Consider the following 21202-nt stretch of genomic DNA (forward strand, 5'->3'; position numbering starts at 1 on the left):
CTTACGCCCCCTCCCTCCTTGCCTCTGCCTACTCCTGCTGTTCCCCCCACACTCTATCACTTAGTGTCTCCCCCTTGTTCCCGCCCCATTCTAGGAGTGTGTCTCACCCTCTCTGCTGTCTCTGATGGTCTCTGGGTGTGTCACTCCCTGCTTCCAGCTCCCTGGGTCGCTGCCTTGGCCTGCCTATGGCAGGCTCCTCTGTCTCTTTCCCACCATGTGTCTGTCTCTCTTTCTCTCCTTCTGTGTGCGTGTGTCTTTGTCTCTGCATCATCCTGCCTGTCTCTCTTTGTCTTTTTCTTCCTTCTTCTCTCCCTTCCTGAATCTCTTTCTTGCTGTCTTCCTTCCTGTGGCATGTGTCCCCCCCTCCCCATCCCTTTCCTCTCTTTCCTGGTCACTGTCTCCCAAGCCCTCCTTCCTTATCTCTTTCTCCATGATCTTCTTTTTGTCTCTAATTTTCTGCCTTGATTTCTCCCTCCCTTTCCTTCTCTTTCTCTGACTTTCCCTCTAAATACAGAAATTCCTTTCAAGTCTCCTCCTCTTCTTTCCTTCTTAGCCATTTCTCTCATAGCCCCTGGTCGTGGAACTGAGGGAAGTCCTCCAGAATCACCCCCAAAGAGCCCCCTTACTAGTGAGGGCCATGTGACTTGAAAGCCCCATTGGGCGTGTATAGTTGAACCTGAAAGGGAGGGTCTTAGGTTAAAGAGCCTGCAGAGAGTGGGGTGCCAGGTCTCCCTTTGTAGGGTTTTGGAGGATGGGCTCTCTCCACCTGGTTCATCTTTCACCAGCCCAGGTAGTGAGTACTCGCAGGGGCTCTGTGTCAGCCAAGCAGCCTCCTAGATATAAGGACCTACAGAAGATCGTGTCTAGACCTCACCGATTCCTGAGATTGGTTGGACCATGCCTCAGTTTACCCCTGTGGCACAGGGTTACAACCTTGCTCTAGCTCTGACTTCTTGAAAGTACTATAAGAGTCCCTGAAGCAAACTCAAAGTTATGAGGAACAAGGAAAGACTTGAGTAACTCCCGAGCCCCTGCTCACCAACAGGAGGAAGGACTCCCGCCCAGAAGAATCGAGGTCCTGGTGGAATCAGGGTCCTGTCTCCTTAAGTGCTGGGTGGAGGACAGTGCCCGCCTCCTCCAACACTGGCAGCCCCTGCTGTCCAGCCCTCCCAATCTGGGCAGTGGCCTCTAGCCTTCCTCCTGTCATCCCTCTTCAAGGAATGAGCTCGGAGTCATGGGCAAACAGGCCTGGAGTGGGGAGCCAGGCCTCTAGAGCCCAGCCCTTGCCTCTGGGTGTGGTGAGGCCTGGTCAGGCAGACAGTTCTAGGACCCTGGGGTCTGGGCACTACTCACCAAGGGGCCAGGCGGGGGAGTAGGGGTGCCTGGGGGAGGCGGGTTGCACGCAAGGCATGCTGGGCCCCCTCGGCGGGTGGGTGGGGGGAACAAAGCTGGCATCGAGGCCTTAGCTAAAATTAGCTGCTTCCCTGCGCGGGAGCGAGCATGCCTGCCAGCCGCCCAGATCGCCGCTGCCTCGGCAGGCCATCTGTCGCCACGTTTTGCTCAGTCCCTCAGGGCCCCCCAGCTCCAGCCACCCCCAGGGGCTGGAGGAACTCTGCTCTGAGGCTGTTCCTGACCAGAGCTCTGGGCTCTGCTGCTGCTGTGTGACCTCAGGCTAGGCCTATCCCTCTCTGGGCTCTTGTAAGAGGGGGGCTCTTGTATAGCGCTGACTACCCAGGTCCCCTGCTCCTTCTGAGCAGCAGGTGCTTTTGGGGTCATGGGGAGCTGGGATGTGGGCTGAGCTCCTCCCTTTGAGCTGCTGCTCTAGTACAAGGTTTGAAGGTGGGCAAAGTGAGGTTTATTTAGGGTAAAGGTGAGGGGGATGACAGTCCTATCAAATCCCTTGGTCTTGGGGTGGTCTTCTCTGCATCCAACAGGACCGCCCCCCAATGTGCGCGCGCACACACACACACACACACACACACTCTTCCAGGCAATTTTAAAGAAACAGCTCAGGTGGGAAACCAGCCTGGGCAAGTCTTTTGCCTTCTCTTCGTCTAGTTCTCCCTCTTTTCAGTAAGAGACTTCCTGTTTCTTGAGCACCTGCCCACTTTTTGCTGTGTGTTCTTGTGAGACGCATGTTAATGTCTCTACCTCCAGATGAGGAGACTGAGGTGCAGAAGAAGAGGTTCCCTGTGAGGAAGCAGCAGAGCAGAGTCAGGGGAGGAACCCACTATCCTTCCCATGCTCCCCCTCCCAGGCCCACCCCTTCAGCTTCTCTGGACCTGGCACTTCCCTTCCACCTCCCCAAAGCCAAAGAGGCTGAGCCTCTGCTCCAAGGTCACCCAGCTTGGCCTGGGAGGAGCTCAGACTTGAACCCGGGCCTCTTGGCTCCTGGCCTTCCTCACCACTCTGGCCAGCAGGCTGGGCCTGTTCCCTGGGTGAGTCATGCCCCTGGACTTTGGCCTCCTTGTCCCTAGCTCTGTGTCCTGAAGTTTAGAGAGAGGGCCTTTCCAAGGAAGAGGAGTACCCCCACAGCACAGGGTGTCTCAAGCCATTATTCCACTCCCTGCTCCGTGAGTGTGTGGTGACAGCAAGCCCTAGACCCTCTGCTTCCCACCAATCTCTAAATAGTGTGACAGAAACAGCTTCAGTGACAGCCCTCCCTCCACTGCTCCTTCTGCCCCCTGCCTAGATACACAGCTACGTTAAATGAGAAATGGGGGCAGGGGGTGTTTGGAGAGGTGGCATTTCAGGTTATCTCTGTGCCCAGGCAGCTTCCTCCCGGCGCTTCTCTCCCCCAGCACGGGTTACCCAGGCAGAAGGCCACAGCACCGCCCCTCATGGTGTCCAGGGACCAAGGTCACACCCAGAGTCCTGTGTGCCTCCACCTCCTCCTGGGGCCAGTGGTGTTTGTCACTGGGGCAACGTGTGGCTGTGCCTGGCTCTGGCAGTGCTGGGGTGACATTCATGCCCTGTGAGCTGTGACGCCTCTGCAGGCAGAGGACAGCACCACTCAGGCTGGCGACAGTGGTGGGGGAGGGGTGTGGGTGGGCAGACTGTCACCTGTCCCGAGCAGTCAGGGAGGTGACATGTCACATACCCATCCCAACAATCCGTAGGGAGGCCTCAGGGAAGGGGCTTGGTTATGCCCAGCCTCCGGTTCTGGTGGGTGGAGGTCTGTGCCTTCCCCTCAGGTAGAAAAAGAGGCTTGTCTCGTGGGGATGTGTGCGGCTGTTTTGCTAGGCTGTGTGTGACAGTTTCTCTGTGCCTCCCACACCCTCTCCAGCATGGAGGTGCCTGGTTGTATGGTAGTCCTGTGAGAGATGACCACCTGGAGAGCTGTCTGACTGAGGTGTTAGATGTGACCATCTCATACTTCCAGGGAAGCGACAGGTTATGTGCCCAGCTCATCTGTTAGGGGGATTGTCACTGACTTGTGTACCTGTCTTTCTGGCTGTTGCCTATGTGAGAGATGTCACCATGTGCCCATCCCGTGCTTCTGTGGGGGGTGATGTGTGATTTTCTTCTGCTGTTGGGAAGACGGTAACGTGGTAGCTCATGGTAGCCCGTCTCTCACCCTAAAGAGACAACATGTTGCCCAGGGGTGGGGTGCTAGCCATTGGTGGGGCCTCCCTAGGCAGACCACATGGCCCCAAAGGGCCAGCCAGAGGAAGCACTGGAGGCCCTGGGCATAGGTCAAAGTGTGTGTGTGGAGGGGTGTCTCAGTGTCGCATGACCTATCTTCTGACCCAGGTGCCAACCCTTGGGACTGTTCCCCAGGAGGAAGGACCCAGTGTTTTTCAGACTGTGCGCAATGGGGGCCTCTGGGGCCGAGGCAGGTGTGTGCCTGTGAAAGTGTGGCATCAGGCAGAATTTGCACGGGGGGGCTGTGTCCCCATGGGCCTGGGGACCCTATTCGCTGCCTCTTCTGCCCCTGAAACTGTTAAACTAATTAAGGCTGTGGAGCCGCAGGATTAATCGGGGCAGCTCGGCGCGGGCCGGGAGCTCAGGTAGTCGATTAGTGCGCCGCGGAGGATATTGGATTTCTGAACCGCAAGTCAGCACTATTCGGGCCTGTTATCTCCAAGGCTGGAGGGTCAGCAGGCGGGAGGCCGGGCGCTGGCCGCCCTCGCCCAGCACGGCCTCCCCCTGCCCTCACCTAGCCCTTCCCCCGGCCCACCCTGTCTCTGCCTCATCCGTTCTTTTTCAGGTTCCTGTGGGACAGTCTAGTCCCTGGTTGTCCCTTTCCACTGCCATCTCCATCAGTGCCCTCCCCGCATGCTGGTGCCCCCCTCCTGCTGCCTCTCCCCCTAAGGTCTTTCTGGTCCCCTCCCATTCTGTGCCTGACCCATACCTGCCTGCAGCCTCTGCCTAGGTCTCAGCCCACTGCACTTGGCCGCTGCCTCCCAACCGGTCCCCCACTGTCTCTTACCACTAGTTTCTGTCCCCCTTTTTGTGTCTGTGTGTGTCTGTCTCTCACAGTTTCTGTCTCTTTTCTCCCTGTCTTGTGTCTCTGTCTCCCTATGTGTCTGTCTCTCTCTTTTCCTTTCTCCCTCTGGCTCTCCCTCTTGCTCGCGCTCTCTCTCTCTCTCTCTCTCTCTCTTGTGTGGTCTCTGCTGGTGTCTGCAACCAGAACAAATCTCCCCCAGCCAACACCCCCTGAACAAGGAGGCCAGAGCAGCTAATGGGAAACATGTGATTCTGCCTTGCGCCTGGAGCACCGGGAAGGGAGCCTTAGTCCCAGCCATTCCCCCACCACACTGCCCTCCGCCTCCCCCAGCCTGAGCGGGCACAGTCACAACTTCCCTGGTCATTTGTGTTGGTGGGGGCTGGTGTTTATCAACTGGGGAGTACCAGGTTGTGGAGGATCTGGGGGCAGCTCCGCTCTGCAGGTCTCCCCACCCCTGGGGGCAGGCAGACCCCATGCAGACTCCCCGGACCCGCCACCATATGCAGGAGAACAGGGCCAAGATGAGCTGAGCTGTGGGGACCTGGATGGGGGGCAGCGGTCCACCTCCACTGGAGGGCTCTGGAGCCACCCAAATTTCCATCTCTTCTGCCCTCCCAGGCCTCTGGGGAGCCGCAGAGGTGGGGGCTCCCCAAGGGCTTGGGAGCTGCCAGGCTGCATTTCTGTACCCACCCAACCACAGGGAAGGGGGGACAGATCAGAGGAGGGAGGCTCTGGCAGGTTGGAATTCTCCTTCTCTGCCTGTGGATAAATTGTCCCTAATCCAGGCTTGGGGAGTTGTCTGGCTCCTACAGAGAGAGAGAGAGAGAGAGAGAGAGAGAGAGCAGAAGATAGGGAGGGAGGGAGGAGGGAAGCAGGCACATATAAACACAGTGACACAGACACACATACTGTCTCACAAAGGGTCTCTCCTTGCACGCACATGCACACACATTATACAAAGGTACCACACAGACACTGAGGCACCATTGTGCTGACAGGCGTACTGTGGCACACAGGCCTGTTCACACGTGTGGACGCTGGCACATGGCTATACTGGCACAGGCATACAATGACACAGCACAAGGACCCACCAACATACAGAAGCACATGCAGATACACAGACACAATGATAAGGTCACACAAATCCACACATGCAGGGACACACCCACAAGTACATACTGACCCATAGTGAAACAGACCAACAGGGACACCGTGACCAGTCACACCATCACACCATGACCCTGAAAACCCAGAGAAAGGCAGAGGTAGAAGGGAGGCAATGCTGATCTACAGTGACACCAGTGCCCGCAGTCACAGGCCTCCAGATTGGAAACCTGCAGGGACAGCAGAGGATCAGCCGCACGCCCCCGCCCCCCACCACACACGCATCCAGAGAGCTCTGAGACAGGCAGGAGCCGGTTTGGCTCCTGACACAGCTAGATACAGAGAGCCAGGCACAGTGTGTGCGCACACAGGAACAGGCACAGCCTGACCGCAGCTGGGCACACCTGTCAGACACAGACACAGGCGCTTATGCTTGAGTCTCACAAGCATACAAACACAGGCTCAGCTAGATGCACACACAAAGATGAACAGAATAGAAATTCAGACAGTGCACATACCTACCTGTGTAACTGAAGACACCGATCCCACTTGGCCTAGCATACACATGTGCACACACACCACATCTGAGCAGACACGGTCCCGTACATGTAGACCCTTAAGCATGCAGAAATACAGGGAAGCATACAGACAGGCTAAGTAGACCCAGAACCCACATACAGGTGTATTTACCCAGACAATGAGACATTCACCAACATGCATTTATACAGACGGAATCTCTGTCACACACACACAAATTCCCAAGCAACTAAGACCTATAAGCAGTTCATGAGGCCTGGATCCCAGATCCCCTGGGGGCTCTAGTACGGACCTTGAGACAAATAGATTGGAAGCAGGGACATGGTGAAGAAGGCCATGTTATTAAAGAAAACAAGAGACACCACCAGTTGCTGATGGAGAGGTGCATGGGCACCCTCGTGGAAATCTACACCCACCATTGCCCTGAAGAGCAGCTCTCTTGCCTGCATTGTGGGCAAGGTCTTGGCACGTATAGCTTCTTCAGATTGCTCCTCTCTATCCATAGATTTTTCTTTCGGGGGGGGGGGGCGCATTTACTGGGGATTGAACTCAGGGGCACTCAGCCATGGAGCTACATCCCAACCCTATTTTGTATTTTATTAGAGACAGGGTCTCACTGAGTTGCTTAGCGCCTTGCTTTTGCTGAGTCTGGCTTTGAACTCATGATCTTCCAGCCTCAACGTCCCGAGCCACTGGGATTATGGGCATGTGCCACTGCGCCTGGCTTATCCATAAGATCTTATTCTCCCCATTTTAGAGATGAAAAAATGGAGAACCAAAGAGGTTGCTGCCGGGAGAAGTTGAGCCAAGATCTATCTAACTCCCTAAAACGAGGTTCTCCCCAGCCATGGTGTGTGTACACGTGTGTGCGTGTAAGCACCAAAACATACAAAGACCTTTCTGACTGGAGCTGGGGTTTCACAACTCCCCCCTGAGATGAGGTTAGAGCTGGATTGAACCCCATCTAGGACAGCCTCCTGGCTCAAAATCCCTGTGCGCCCTGCTCCCTGGCTGGCTTACCTGCATCCATGCTCATACCTGCTCTGCTGTGTTTGCTTCCACAGATGGGAGCTTGCCTGATTGTCTATCCATTGGCCTGGATTCCAGAGCCTGCCCAGCTGAGCTTGTGCAGAGGGCCCTGGGTGAGAGGTGACACTCAGGCCTCCAAGAAGACCACTCTGGAGACGCTGGCAAAGATAGGCCTTTCCTGCTGAGCCAGGCCTATCTGCACAGCCTGCTCAGGTAACCATGTTCCTGTGTCACCCCCCAGGAAGTGGGAGTCAGGGACTTGCTTTCCAGTCCAACAGGGATCCCCTCCTAGCTTAGGCAACAAAGAGGCCCTTTAAATAAAGTCAAGAGATATTAACCCAGCTTACTCAAATTCCCCTTATCCAGAAAGGGGAACTGAGGCTCATGGATATACAGTGAGTCCCTGGAGTCCTTCCTGCCTTCTAACCTGAGGACTCTTTTGCTGCGCCTTGATGACCTGAGAGGACTGGGAGGAGAAAGGGGTTTTGACAGTGACCAAGACTCAGGGCAGAGGTGGAAACCACAGTGCCTGATGTGTGCAGCTGACCCACTCCCCAGGACACCTTTTTACTGGATTCTATGGAAGCAGAGAGCAGGGAGGCCAAGGTGAGGTGCTAGGAGGCCCTGGGTAATCCAGGTGTGCTAGGATGCCCTCAGAAGACTGGGAGGGGGCGGGGGCAGTAGTAGAACCCGCCTCCCTAGTCCTGGGCCAAGTTAGCCCACCCAGGCCTGGGCCAGGTGGGGCTGCCCTACCCTGCAAAGGCAACTCCCTAAACTGACACATGAAGCCTTTGGGCTCCAGGAAACTCTCTAGAGCTCAGCCTGCTGGGGACCCCACCCAGCTTCCACAGGAGCATTCCTGGGGCCTGAGGTCTGGGGGTGGGGCCTCCTGGAATTGGAAGGGTGGGGAGGCCCTGAGAGGATGCGAGGCTGTGTGTACCAGGCTGTAAATTTGCTGGCACTCAGACTTGTGTGCAAGCAGGTGTATGCATTGGGCTGTCCTTAGGTGCTCATGGTTGTGTGTGCAAGGGTTATGTAAATCAACTAAGCTAGTGGGGAGACGTTCTAGGACTTTGTAAGTGGTACCCTGGAGTGGTGAGCATGTGGGATGCAGGTTGGGTTCTGGGTGGGCATGGGCATATTGTGTGTGCCACACTGAGTGTTGACATATGTACACAAGTTCCTAGTACACACTGGAGAGATGTGTAGACAAGATCTGAGTACTCTGTGGTGGAGAGGTGAGTGCTCAGGGTTCTGGGTGCACGCTTGGTTGGTGTGTGCACGTGGCTCCATTTGGAGGTGGGCCGGGCAAGCCTTGAGCTGAGCTGGGCTCAGCAGTGCCCAGCCTTGTGGCCAAATCGCTGAAGTCACTTCCTTTCCAGCAGTGACTTTCCAGGAGGAGGAGTTCTTCAGACCTGGGCGGGAGGGGCGGGGCGAATGGGGTGCTCTCCGGGGAGGGCTGTGGGAGGGGGTGAGAGGTGGGGGGAGGGCCTGGTGGGGTTGGAGGAGGGAGTCCTCTGGGAGACAGAAGGAAAGACAAGGACGGGAGTCTGGAAGGGCCAAGGGCAGGAGGGGATGGGGGCGGAGCAGGGCGGGAAGCACAGTCCCTGGGTGACCTCGAAGGGAGGAAGGGAGGGCCGCCAGCAGGGTGACCCTCGGGTCCAGCAAGAGCTGGCAGTGGCGCCTACACACCTGGCACCCAGGGCAGGGGGCTGGCAGGGGGCGGTTTGGGGGCAGACCTGCTTGCCAGGTGCCCCACTCTGGACAGGAAGGGGGTGGGCGAGGGCTGCACAAAGGAGCTCTGTGTGGCCAGGGTGTGCTGTGCTGTGGGGGGGCCCTGATGGCTCTGGGGCGGAGTGGGGGGGGTGTTGGCGCTGGGCTGGACCAGCTCCCCTTGGGGGCATCAGTGGCTCTAAGGGGACACCTAGTGGCAAGGGAAGGTAGTGCATTGGATGACTACTGTGGGAGGTGGTACAGGAAGCTAGAAAGAAGGTAGATTAGAAGTCAACAGTTAGAATTTATAGTTAGGACTAGGACAGTTAGAGGAGGCAGGCTGAGAGGGAGCTGAATCCCTGAACAGCAAAGTAGTTTAGTTTAGAGGAGCTCAATGAAACTAAAGTCAAGTTCTGGCATAATTGACATGGCTGTTTGTCTTTAAGGGTATAACATGACCTCTCTGTGCCTACCTTTAAAACCAAATAAGATGCCATTATTATTTCCATCATTGTTACTTTTGTTATGATTCTGGGCTGGAATCAGGTTGGAAGAGCTTCAGGTTGGATCAGCAGGTGGGGGGCTGAAGGGAAGGAGACTGAGAGGGGTGCTGCCTCATTCCTGAGGGAGATGAGCCTGAGAGGTGAGGCCCTGGGAGGAAAAGAGGCAATGGGAAAGGTCTTGGGGCTCAGGACAGCAGTGATAGCCCCTGTGATACAGTGTTTTTCACTGCCAAGAGGATGTCCCTGGGTCCACGGACCAGGCTGGGAGGGGAAAGGGAGGGGAGTGCATAAGGCTGGAGAGAGAGGGTCATGAGGCCGGAAGTGAGTGCTGGGGCTGGCAGCCGGGCTCCCCTGGGGAGGCTGTGGGTGGGGGAGGGGAGGAGGGTGGGGAAGGGGTGGGGTGGTCACAGCCACAGCGGGGAGGGTGGGGCTAGGGACTCAAGGATGTGGGCTGGCGCTTCCCGGCACTGTGCAGCAGGTTGGGGCCCCCAGCCCCCTCCCAGCGGCTGGCGTCCCTGTGGGCAAGCTCAGACACACTGACCCAGAAGCAGACAAGGCAGACAGAAGGACCCTTTCGACTTTGTTCACAGACCAGGGCTGGGTAGTACCCTTGGGAGGGGGCCAGGAGAAGACTGCCTGCTGGGGTGTGGCGGGGAGGGGAGCCAGCTGCTTGAGCCTCAGATCCCAGAGGCTGCAAAAAGAGCAGTGGACAGTCAGGAGGACGTGGCCAAAGGTCTTCACGGGTGGGTGGAACAGAAGCAGCCACTGGAGAGGAGGTTTGTCTCTGCTGCCAAGATCACACCCTCAGGCCCCAAGTGGGCGGTCTGCAGAGCCCCACCCGCGGTAAGGGAGGGATAGTGGCTGTTGGTAGGTATCTCAGACAGGGCATCAGAGCCAAGGACCAACCATACTGTTGGAAATTGGAAATTCCATTGTCTGAGCCCTTTTCCCCACTTTGGGAGGCTGTTACCCACAGTTCTTCCTGCAAGAGCAGCAGTGCTCCAAGTCCTAGGAGCAGAGAGAGCCTGACCTGGGAGGGGCCAGGTCTACCGCCCAGGAGAGCAGAGTCCTGAGGGAGCCTGAGGGTAGGACAGTGAGGAGCAGCTGAAGCCTGGGACCTGCAGGGAGGGAAGGAACAGTGGGCAGAGGGGTGGTTCACCTGGATAAACAACAAAGGGGCCCTTCATATGCCATTTTGTAGCCTTGGGCAAAGTCTTCTGTTTCCTCATCTATAAAATGGGAGGGCATGAGATGGCAATAGGACAGTGTACCCACTGGGGCAGCTGATTAAAAATACAGATTCCCAGATGTCCCTCAGATGTGTGAGTCAGACTCCCCTGGACTAGGGCCTGGGTATCTGGAATGTTACACAGCTCCCCCAGGCCCAGGGTTTGAAAGCCAATGGCTTAGATAATTTGAAGGTTCCTCCCAGCCTTAAATTAGACCATGGCTCTAGAAGGAGCTTTTCCAGGAGTGGCTGGAGGAGAGTTGCAGGAGCCTGGAGTGGAAGGAGGCTTTTGCCTTAGGCAAAATTAGGAAGCCTCCTCTTGAGCAGCTGTGTGACTTCAGGCAAGTTTCACAACTGCTCTGGGCCTGTTTCCTCTATAAGATGGGGATAATAAACCATGCATGCCTCCCAGGTTGCTGTGAAGATTCAGTGGATCCTGTATGTGGAGGTGCCTTGTAGGTTGCACATTGCTGCCCTCCAAAAGGGAACAGAGGGGTGTTCCTTTTCACACCATCCTGTTCCTAAGTCAGCTCTGCAATCTGCCGATGGGGTGACAGCACTGAATAATATGGCAGCAACTGAGAATCTGCCTGTGTCTATTGGGGATGGGTCCAGGGGATTCAAAGCTGGGTCAGTCTTTATGACCCTTTCAGCGATCCGGGCCCATTCAGCTCCCTGAGATCCTAGCTCCCCGGGATCAGTCCAGTCCTGAGTCCCCAAGGCTTCCTTGGGAGTCAGACTTGCCTGGATGTAAATCCCAGCTCTGCCATGATCAGCTCAGGGAGTTAGTTGGTAAATATTTATGTAGCATCCATAGCCCAGGCCCTGGGGTCAGAGGATACAATGGTAAACAAGACAGATGTGATCCCTGCCCCTGAAGAGCCCACACTCTCCAGGGAGACACACTAAACAGCCAGTCACACAAGTAATTGATTACAGTTGTGATAAATGCTATGAAGGTGAAATAGATAGGGGCTGAACAGAGGCCAGAAGTAGGATGGAGCATCAGAGGGTCTCTCTGAGGAAGTGGAGAAAGGAGTCGGAGAATGTCCCTTTCCACATTCTTGTCTCTGTCCCTTTGTCAGCATCCTTCTTAGGTCACACTTTTGGGTCTGGAAAAGAATAAGAAAGAGCTTCCTGGGAAAAGGCAGGGTAGGTTGCTTGCTCTGTGGGCCTCATTTGTTAACAGATACCTTTTTGGCCACTCCGTGGGCCATGTGTGGTTCTGGATGTTGGGAGATTCCTGCAACACTGAGTAGGACAGCTAACTTTGCCCTGCAGGAGTTTAACACCTGCAGTGGATGGTTTCTGTAAAAATGATCATATTGATCACAGGTGTGAAGGGGATGGGACAAGATCATCTAAATAAATTGTTTGGCCCACCCTTGGCCACAGAGAAAGTGTCCCGGAAGTAGGGGATTTTGTGGTTGACTCCCCAGTGATCACTCAACCTCTGACCTCATGCAGTCTTCACTTTTTTTTTTGCAACTCTTATCACACTAATCATGAAATCACTTATGATTATCTGATCAATGTCTGTCTGCCCAGTCCTTGTGCAAGGTAGGCATTCCATAAATAATGGGTGTCTGAATGAAAGGTGTTACTTCAACTGTGAGCCTTCATTTTTTTTTTTCATCTGCAAAATATGGTTGTTAATAGCCCAGTACCTGGCGCACAGTAGGTGCTTACTAAACCTGAGCTGAGATGGTCCTTTCCAGGCGCTGTCCACAGCCTGAGGCCTGGGCTCAAGCAGAAGGTGCTCCACAGTACCCACAGCTGATAGCCAGCAACGGGCAAAGCCCCCAGGCACGGGGGCCCACTCTCTCCCAGGTCAGCCGGGTGTGCACACTGGAGGGGGTGCTGAAGGAACGGGGGTGGCATCTGGAGGAGGCTGGGCCAGTGAGTGGGCAGGTGGGAAGGGTTGAGTGTGGCCACCAGTCACATGGGGGATTCAGATCTCCTGTCGCCTCTCTTGTTACCCACAGAGATCTCCAGTGTGACAGCCCAGGCGGCAGAGCCGAGGGTGAGTGGCCAGGGTTCTTCTTTGAGTCCTAAGGGTTGGGGTTGGAATGAGGAGAGCCATACCTGCAATAAGACATTAAGTTTGATCTGGAGTGGTGGCCGCCTCCTGCTGATGGGCTTCCTTAGCCCATAGCCAGGGTGGAGAAGGGCGTCAATTGTCCATATTTGTGATTGGGGCCCATGAGGGGTTCACTATGCACAGGTGGTTTGGGAAAGGCTGGGGATCTGCAAGGAGACTGGGCTTAGGGGCAGGGACTTGAGCTTGGTAAGGGGGCTGAGACCTTGGGGAGGAGACCCAGGGACTCATTGGATAGGGGAAGCCCATGTTCAATAAGGGATCTCCTGCGTGTCCTGCCCAGCAGGTCCTGGTCCCGGCTTCTCGCACCCTCATGTCAGCCCCGGCCCCGCCCGGAGGCCCTCGGAGGACAAGGTCAGGATGCGTGTGAAGCCCCAGGGCCTGGTGGTGACTTCCAGTGCCGTGTGCAGCTCTCCTGACTACCTCCGGGAGCCCAAGTACTACCCCGGTGGCCCCCCCACCCCCCGGCCCTTGCTTCCCACCCGGCCCCCCGCCAGTCCACCCGACAAGGCCTTCTCTACCCACACTTTCTCCGAGAACCCACGCCCACCCCCACGTCGGGACCCTAGCACCCGGCGCCCACCAGTCCTTGCCAAGGGAGACGACCCGCTGCCCCCAAGGGCAGCCCGGCCCGTCTCCCAGGCCCGCTGCCCCACACCAGCCGGAGACAGCAGCAGCTCCTGTCGCCGCTGGGATAACGGGCGGGTGAACCTGCGTCCAGTGGTGCAGCTGATTGACATCATGAAGGACCTGACACGACTCTCCCAGGACCTGCAGCACAGCGGTGTGCATCTGGACTGTGGTGGGCTGCGGCTGAGCCGCCCCCCTGCCCCACCACCTGGCGATCTACAGTACAGCTTCTTCTCCTCGCCCAGCCTGGCCAACAGCATCCGCAGCCCCGAGGAACGTGCCACTTCTCATGCCAAATCGGAGCGGCCTGGCCATCCCCTCTACGAGCCTGAGCCTGAGCCTAGGGATAGTCCCCAGCCTGGCCAAGGCCATAGTCCTGGGGCCACGGCTGCCACCACTGGTCTGCCCCCAGAGCCTGAGCCAGATGGTCCTGATTACTCAGAACTCGCTGACGCTGACATCCTCAGCGAGCTGGCCTCCCTTACCTGCCCTGAGGCCCAGCTGCTGGAGGCCCAGGCCCTCGAGCCACCATCTCCTGAGCCAGAGCCTCAGCTTCTGGACCCCCAGCCCCGCTTCCTGGACCCACAGGCACTAGAGCCACTCGGGGAAACTTTGGAGCTGCCACCCCTGCAACCTCTTGCTGATCCTCTGGGGCTGCCAGGCCTGGCTCTACAGGCCCTGGATACCCTGCCTGACTCCCTGGAGTCACAGCTGCTTGACCCCCAGGCCCTTGACCCCTTGCCTAAGTTGCTGGATGTCCCAGGTCGCCGTCTGGAGGCCCAGCAGCCCCTGGGGCACTGCCCACTGGCTGAGCCCTTGCGCCTGGACTTGTGCTCACCCCATGGTCCCCCAGGGCCTGAGGGCCATCCTAAGTATGCCTTGCGGCGCACCGATAGGCCAAAGATCCTGTGTCGCCGGCGGAAAGCCGGACGGGGGCGCAAGGCAGATGCTGGACCTGAGGGCCGCCTACTCCCCCTTCCTATGCCCACAGGACTGGCAGCTGCCCTGGTTGAGCCCCCACCACCACCACCTCCACCACCTCCCACCCTGCCAGGCCCAGGCCCAGTCTCAGAGCTGGAGCCAGAATCTTCCCAGACCCCTATGGTCCCTACCCGCAAAGGCAAGTGCCGGGGTGTGCGGCGAATGGTGGTGAAGATGGCTAAGATCCCTGTGTCTCTGGGGCGACGGAACAAGACCACATACAAAGTGTCATCCTTGAGTAGCAGCCTGAGCGTGGAGGGCAAGGAGCTGGGCCTGCGTGTGTCAGCAGAGCCCACTCCATTGCTCAAGATGAAGAATAATGGGCGGAATGTGGTGGTGGTTTTCCCACCAGGTGAGATGCCCATTATTCTCAAGCGAAAGCGTGGCCGCCCTCCTAAGAACCTGCTGCTGGGTCCCGGCAAGCCCAAAGAACCAGCAGTGGTGGCAACTGAGGCAGCCACTGTGGCGGCAGCCACGATGGCCATGCCAGAGGTGAAGAAGCGGCGGCGGCGGAAGCAGAAGCTGGCATCTCCCCAGCCATCCTATGCAGCGGACGCCAATGACAGTAAGGCCGAGTACTCGGACGTCCTCGCCAAACTGGCCTTCCTGAACCGCCAGAGCCAATGTGCTGGGCGGTGCTCCCCGCCCCGCTGCTGGACACCCAGTGAACCAGAGTCGGTGCACCAGGCCCCTGACACCCAAAGCATCTCCCACTTTCTGCATCGTGTGCAGGGCTTCCGGCGGCGTGGGGGCAAAACAGGAGGTTTTGGTGGCCGGGGTGGGGGCCATGCAGCCAAGGCAGCCCGATGCTCCTTCAGTGACTTCTTCGAGGGCATTGGCAAGAAAAAGAAGGTGGTGGCAGTGACAGCTGCTGGGGTCGGGGGTCCTGGCCTCACTGAGTTGGGGCACCCACGCAAACGGGGCCGGGGGGAAGTGGATGCAGTGACTGGGAAGCCCAAGCGTAAGAGGCGGTCCCGGAAGAATGGGACTCTGTTCCCAGAGCAGGTGCCCAGTGGCCCAGGCTTTGGGGAGGCGGGTGCTGAGTGGGCCGGGGACAAGGGTGGTGGCTGGGCCCCTCACCACGGGCATCCAGGTGGGCAAGCTGGTCGAAACTGTGGTTTTCAAGGGACCGAGGCCCGGGCCTTTGCCTCCACTGGGCTGGAGAGTGGGGCTTCCGGCCGAGGAAGCTACTATGGCACGGGCGCACCCTCAGGCCAGACTGAGCTCAGCCAGGAGCGCCAAAACCTCTTCACCGGCTATTTTCGCTCCCTGCTCGATTCGGATGACTCCTCTGACCTATTGGACTTTGCCCTCTCAGCCTCTCGCCCTGAGTCCCGGAAGGCATCAGGCACCTACGCGGGGCCTCCCACCAGTGCCCTGCCTGCCCAGCGGGGCCTGTCCACTTTCCCTAGCCGGGGAGCCAAGGCCAGCCCAGTGGCAGTGGGCAGCAGTGGGACTGGGGCAGACCCCTCCTTCCAGCCTGTTCTGCCCACTCGCCAGACCTTCCCACCAGGACGGGCAGCAAGCTACGGTATAACCCCAGCCGCTTCAGACTGCCGGGCAGCTGAGACCTTCCCAAAGCTGGCTCCCCCGCCGTCAGCTGTGGCCCGTTCTCCTACAACCCACCCGCCCACCAACACCTACCCTGCCCAGTACAGTGGCTATGGGGCTGGACAAAGCGTATTCGCCCCAGCTAAGCCCTTTACAGGGCAGGACTGTGCTAACAGCAAGGACTGCAGCTTTGCCTATGGCAGTGGCAATAGCCTTCCTGCCTCGCCCAGCAGTGCCCATAGTGCTGGCTATGCCCCACCGCCTACTGGGGGCCCTTGCCTGCCGCCAAGCAAGGCCTCCTTCTTCAACAGCTCTGAGGGGACCCCCTTCTCTGGATCAGCCCCCACACCCCTGCGCTGTGACAGCCGGGCCAGCACGGTCTCGCCCGGTGGCTACATGGTGCCCAAGGGCACCACAGCTTCTGCCACCTCCGCAGCCTCTGCCGCCTCTTCCTCCTCTTCTTCCTTTCAGCCCTCGCCTGAGAACTGTCGGCAATTTGCGGGGGCTTCTCAGTGGCCTTTCCGGCAGGGCTATGGAGGCCTGGACTGGGCCTCAGAAGCCTTTAGTCAGCTCTACAATCCCAGTTTTGACTGCCACGTCAGTGAGCCCAACGTGATCCTAGACATCTCCAACTACACGCCGCAGAAGGTGAAGCAGCAGACAGCCGTGTCTGAGACTTTCTCCGAGTCGTCCTCCGACAGCACCCAGTTCAATCAGCCCGTTGGTGGTGGTTTTCGTCGTGCCAACAGTGAGGCCTCGAGCAGCGAGGGCCAGTCGAGCCTATCCAGCCTGGAGAAACTGATGATGGACTGGAACGAGGCGTCCTCTGCCCCCGGCTACAACTGGAACCAGAGCGTCCTCTTCCAGAGCAGCTCCAAACCTGGCCGTGGACGGCGGAAGAAGGTAGACCTGTTCGAAGCCTCACATCTGGGCTTCTCCACATCTGCCTCGGCCGCTGCCTCAGGCTACCCATCTAAACGGAGCACCGGGCCCCGGCAGCCCCGGGGTGGTCGGGGTGGCGGGGCCTGCTCGGCCAAGAAGGAGCGAGGTGGTGCAGCAGCCAAAGCCAAGTTCATCCCCAAGCCACAGCCGGTCAACCCGCTGTTCCAGGACAGCCCAGACCTTGGCTTGGACTACTACAGTGGGGACAGCAGCATGTCACCACTACCCTCACAGTCGAGGGCCTTCAGTGTGGGAGAGCGAGACCCCTGTGACTTCATGGGACCCTATTCCATGAACCCATCCACGCCTTCTGATGGTACCTTCGGCCAAGGTTTTCACTGCGACTCACCCAGCTTGGGTGCTCCTGAGCTTGACGGCAAGCATTTCCCACCACTGGCCCACCCACCCACAGTGTTCGATACTGGCCTGCAGAAGGCATATTCACCCACCTGCTCACCCACGCTGGGCTTCAAGGAAGAGCTGCGGCCGCCACCCACAAAGCTGGCTGCCTGTGAGCCCCTCAAGCATGGGCTCCAGGGGGCCAGCCTGGGCCATGCAGCTGCGGCCCAGGCCCACCTGAGCTGCCGGGACCTGCCACTAGGCCAACCTCACTACGATTCCCCCAGTTGCAAGGGCACAGCCTATTGGTACCCACCAGGCTCAGCTGCCCGTAGCCCACCATATGAAGGCAAGGTGGGTACAGGGCTGCTGGCTGACTTCCTGGGCAGGACGGAGGCCGCATGCCTCAGTGCCCCACACCTGGCTAGCCCACCAGCCACGCCAAAGGCTGACAAGGAGCCACTGGAGATGGCCCGGCCACCTGGTCCACCCCGTGGCCCTGCCGCAGCCGCTGCTGGCTATGGCTGTCCACTCCTTAGTGACTTGACCCTGTCCCCTGTGCCGAGGGACTCGCTGCTGCCCCTGCAGGACACCGCCTACAGGTATCCAGGCTTTATGCCGCAGGCGCATCCTGGCCTGGGTGGGGGCCCCAAGAGCAGCTTCCTGGGGCCCATGGCGGAACCTCACCCTGAGGACACATTCACCGTCACCTCCCTGTAGTGCCAACTGAAGTGCCGACTGGACCGCGAGGTTTTGTTCCTGGGTGAGTCTGGGGATGTGGGTACAGTGGGCAAAGTCCTGGTGGGGTGGAGAGGAGGAAGGTGTTAAAGCCTGGGCTTGGGGAAGAGCTACAGAGGTGAGCAGGATACATTTGTAGGATTTAAGCGTAAGACTGGGAACCCAAAGCAGGAAGAAAGGATTCAGCATTAGAGGTTGTGGATAGTCTTTTTTTTTTTTTTTTAGAGAGAGAGAGAGAGAGAATTTTTTTAATACTTATTTTTTAGTTCTCGGCGGACACAACGTCTCTGTTGGTATGTGGTGCTGAGGATCGAACCCGGGCCACACGCATGCTAGGCGAGCGCGCTACCGCTTGAGCCACATCCCCAGCCCTGTGGATAGTCTTGGGGAGGAGACAGAGTGCTTGGGTGGGGAAGCCATTGGGACACTCAGTGGGTACTGGCAATTGGAATGGCCAGAGAACCATAGACTGGATAAGATCACCTCGTTTGGTTTGTCAGTCATTTATTTCCCTCATTCTCTCATGGCCTTGAGCAAGAACGCACCACTTCACTTATGGCCGGGTGGCAGGGGTGAAGGGAGAAGCAGGTCAGACAATCATCCAGAGGCAATCCAGAATTCCAGTACTGCTGGACACCCTCATTGACTATATTGATTCCAAGACACAGCATGGCCAGGGCCAAGGCCAGAGTGTGGCCAGAACATCTTATTCACACACTCTACAAGGGCTTCACAGAATGACCCAAAGGATCTTCTCTTGACTGCCCCAGAGTAGCCTCAAAGATTGTTTCTTAACCTCTTTGATCTGAGGTAGGCTCTGTGTGGTTAGGGCTTGTGGGGGAGGGATCCAGCAATGGACACAGGTAGTGTCGTCCCATTGTCCCCAAGAACTCACAATCAAAGGGTCTGTCTCCAAATATAAGATGTCTTCACCCTAGAAAAGTTAGTCCCTTTTCTTCAGCCAAGTGTTTCTCCAAGGGTCAAGTATCCTGAGATTTAGATCTGATGTTTCTAAGAAAGAAAAGACACAAAAATACCCCCAAAATGATCAAAGGGAATAGTTCAGGTTAAAGGAATCATTTTCTTGAAGAGCAACCTGTTCCAGAATATAACCACACTGGTCCTACTTTGGGACAACAGATCTGTCACAGAATTGGTCAAGATGTGGTAATTGGCAGTGGGATGGACTGAGTGGTGTCTGAGACCCTTGATCTTTACCTCTGCTGCCCCAAAGCCTCCTGGGAGTTTGTTTCTCTTCTTGGAGGTGGAATAACAGGGCTACTGGAAAGACCTATCCCTCCTCTGAAGAAGTGATTCAAGGCCAGGGTGACTCAGGGTCCTGAAGTAATGTCAGCGGAAACTTACTACACCTTCTCTGTTAGACCTCAGCTGCCCTGGTGCCTGAAGGTAGCGTAGGGCAACACATAGGAGCCAGGAGTCCTGAGGGAGAACCAACCAATCTCAGATTGGCTATGAACTCCCTCCAGGGCCTTGACCAAGCTTTTGCCCTTCTCTGGCCTCTGCTTCCCCATCTGTTGAAGGAAATTGACTTTAATAATCTCTTAGGTTCTTGTAGCTCTACATGGCAGACACAATAGACCAAACTTTTTTTTTTTTTCCTCCCTTTTTTGGCAACATATTTTTTTTCCTAATGAAGCCAGGCCAAGATTAAAATGGCCTTCCATTCCCCATGCGTCTCATTGCAAGCAGCAGAGCTGCAGATCTGAAGCAGACCAGGGAGAAGCTGCTTAGGGTTTAAAATGTCAGACTCTTGATCCTTCTCACTGGAGGGGAGATGTCTCATGGATAATCCAGAAATGTGAAATAATCCAAAAACCGTTTCTCCCAGGCTCTGGGTGGGAAAATGAGCAGGTGTGGGGGCTGGGATTTGGGCAGGTCACAGCTCAGTGAAATACATAATGGAACCACCCAGTGAGGCCTGAACACAGGAGGAACTGGGATGCCATCCAGCCCCACATTCTCGCCCCACTCCCCATCCAGGGCTGGGAGTTAACAGCACTGTCCTCAAACTGATGCATGCAGTTGTTCTTGAGACATCTGTGCAGCCAGACATTGGCACAGCACACTGAACACCACAGATGAAGCACCTGGTCCTCAGGATGCTTCCAGTTTAGAGGGAAAGACATTAAGCGGGATGACACCGAGCACTGGATAGTTCAAGTGGTGGGAAGGACTGTGCAAGAGAAGGAAAGCTGTGGGCTGTGACAGCCTGTCACAGGCTGACCCTATCTTATAGCTGCTTCATGAAAGAATGAGGTGGTTAGACAGCTAGATGGAGAGCATTCTGGACAGAGGAAACAGCAGTGTGTACAGCCTGGAGGAGAAAGAGGCTCAGCTCTGAGGAATCAAGGGGAAGACAAATGAAGCCGAACAGGGAGGCGAGGCAGGCAGGGCCAGGTCTGCTGGCTCAGGGTGGTGTCTGTCTGTCTGTCTCTGTCTCTGTCTCTCTCTTTTTTTTTTGGTACTGGGGATTGAACCCAGGGGCACTTAACCACTAAGCCACATCCCCATCCCTGGGCCCTTTTTATATTTTATTTAAAGATAGGGACTCACTAAGTTGCTTAGGACCTTGCTAAATTGCTGATGATGGCTTTGAACTCTCCATCCTCTTGCCTTAGCCTCCCAAGCTGCTGGGATTACAAGCATGCACCACTGTGCCTGGCTGGTCTCCCTTATTAAAGATGGTGCACAGGCTCCCCCATTGAGGGCAGCCCTCCATTGCCAGTTAAAGTCATGATGAGAATGAGGAAGGGTTTGGGATATAGGACCAGAGTAGTGAGGAAGGAGAATTAATAGATGGAGTCACATTGTCAACAGAAAGCCTAAGCTGAGAAGACAATGACACACTCATTCACCAATAGGCAGTGAGCAGCTTTGACACTGGCACTGGGGAAGCAGTCATTCCCCTTAGCTGTGCATCTTGAGCCCCTCTGTGCTCAGTCAGTGCCATGCGCTGGGGAGACAAAGCAGACATGGCCCCGTCCTTGGGTTCAGCAGCCACGCCAGCAAGCGAAAATAAGTACATTCACAAAGGCTGGGGCTGGAGATACAGCGCATTTGGTAGAGTGCTTGCCTCACACACACAAGGCCCTGGATTCAATCCCCAACATCACCACACACACAAAAAAAAATACACAAAGAACCTTAGAACAGCTGGTAGGAAGTGGCAGGTGCCCGGGTGCAGGGAGGGATGAAGAGTGTGACCAGGCAGCTCAGTATTGGGTCAGAGGGTATTCCTCTGCTCACTTGGTGAGAAGAGACACATCTGTTCTGGACCCTTTGTGTAACATCACCCTGTGGATCCTTCACAGTAGTTTAGGAGTGCTCCCTGTCCCCAT

The 21202-nt window shown here is 56.7% G+C and overlaps 1 protein-coding gene across 5 annotated transcripts in view; it reads left to right on the top strand.

The window, feature by feature from the left end:
• Positions 1 to 21202, top strand: part of Ahdc1 (AT-hook DNA binding motif containing 1) — a 66483-nt gene that overhangs the window by 37128 nt on the left and 8153 nt on the right. For 4 of the 5 annotated variants that reach the window (XM_046468604.2, XM_046468605.2, XM_046468603.2 and 1 more), the window contains exons 3-6: positions 7156 to 7333; positions 12283 to 12394; positions 12550 to 12587; positions 12949 to 17868. In XM_046468604.2, the coding sequence (XP_046324560.1) occupies positions 13023 to 17825 (4803 nt within the window). In that variant the 5' untranslated portion in view covers positions 7156 to 7333; positions 12283 to 12394; positions 12550 to 12587; positions 12949 to 13022 and the 3' untranslated portion in view covers positions 17826 to 17868. Of the gene's footprint in view, positions 1 to 7155; positions 7334 to 12282; positions 12395 to 12549; positions 12588 to 12945; positions 17869 to 21202 lie in introns of all 5 variants that reach the window. The other variant, XM_046468606.2, reaches the window with a different exon arrangement.

The sequence above is a fragment of the Marmota monax genome, unplaced genomic scaffold (genome assembly GCF_021218885.2).
Source record: "Marmota monax isolate L192 unplaced genomic scaffold, Marmota_monax_Labrador192_F-V1.1 WCK01_AAM20220418_F8-fsc00008, whole genome shotgun sequence".
In the NCBI taxonomy this organism is placed as follows: domain Eukaryota; kingdom Metazoa; phylum Chordata; class Mammalia; order Rodentia; family Sciuridae; genus Marmota; species Marmota monax.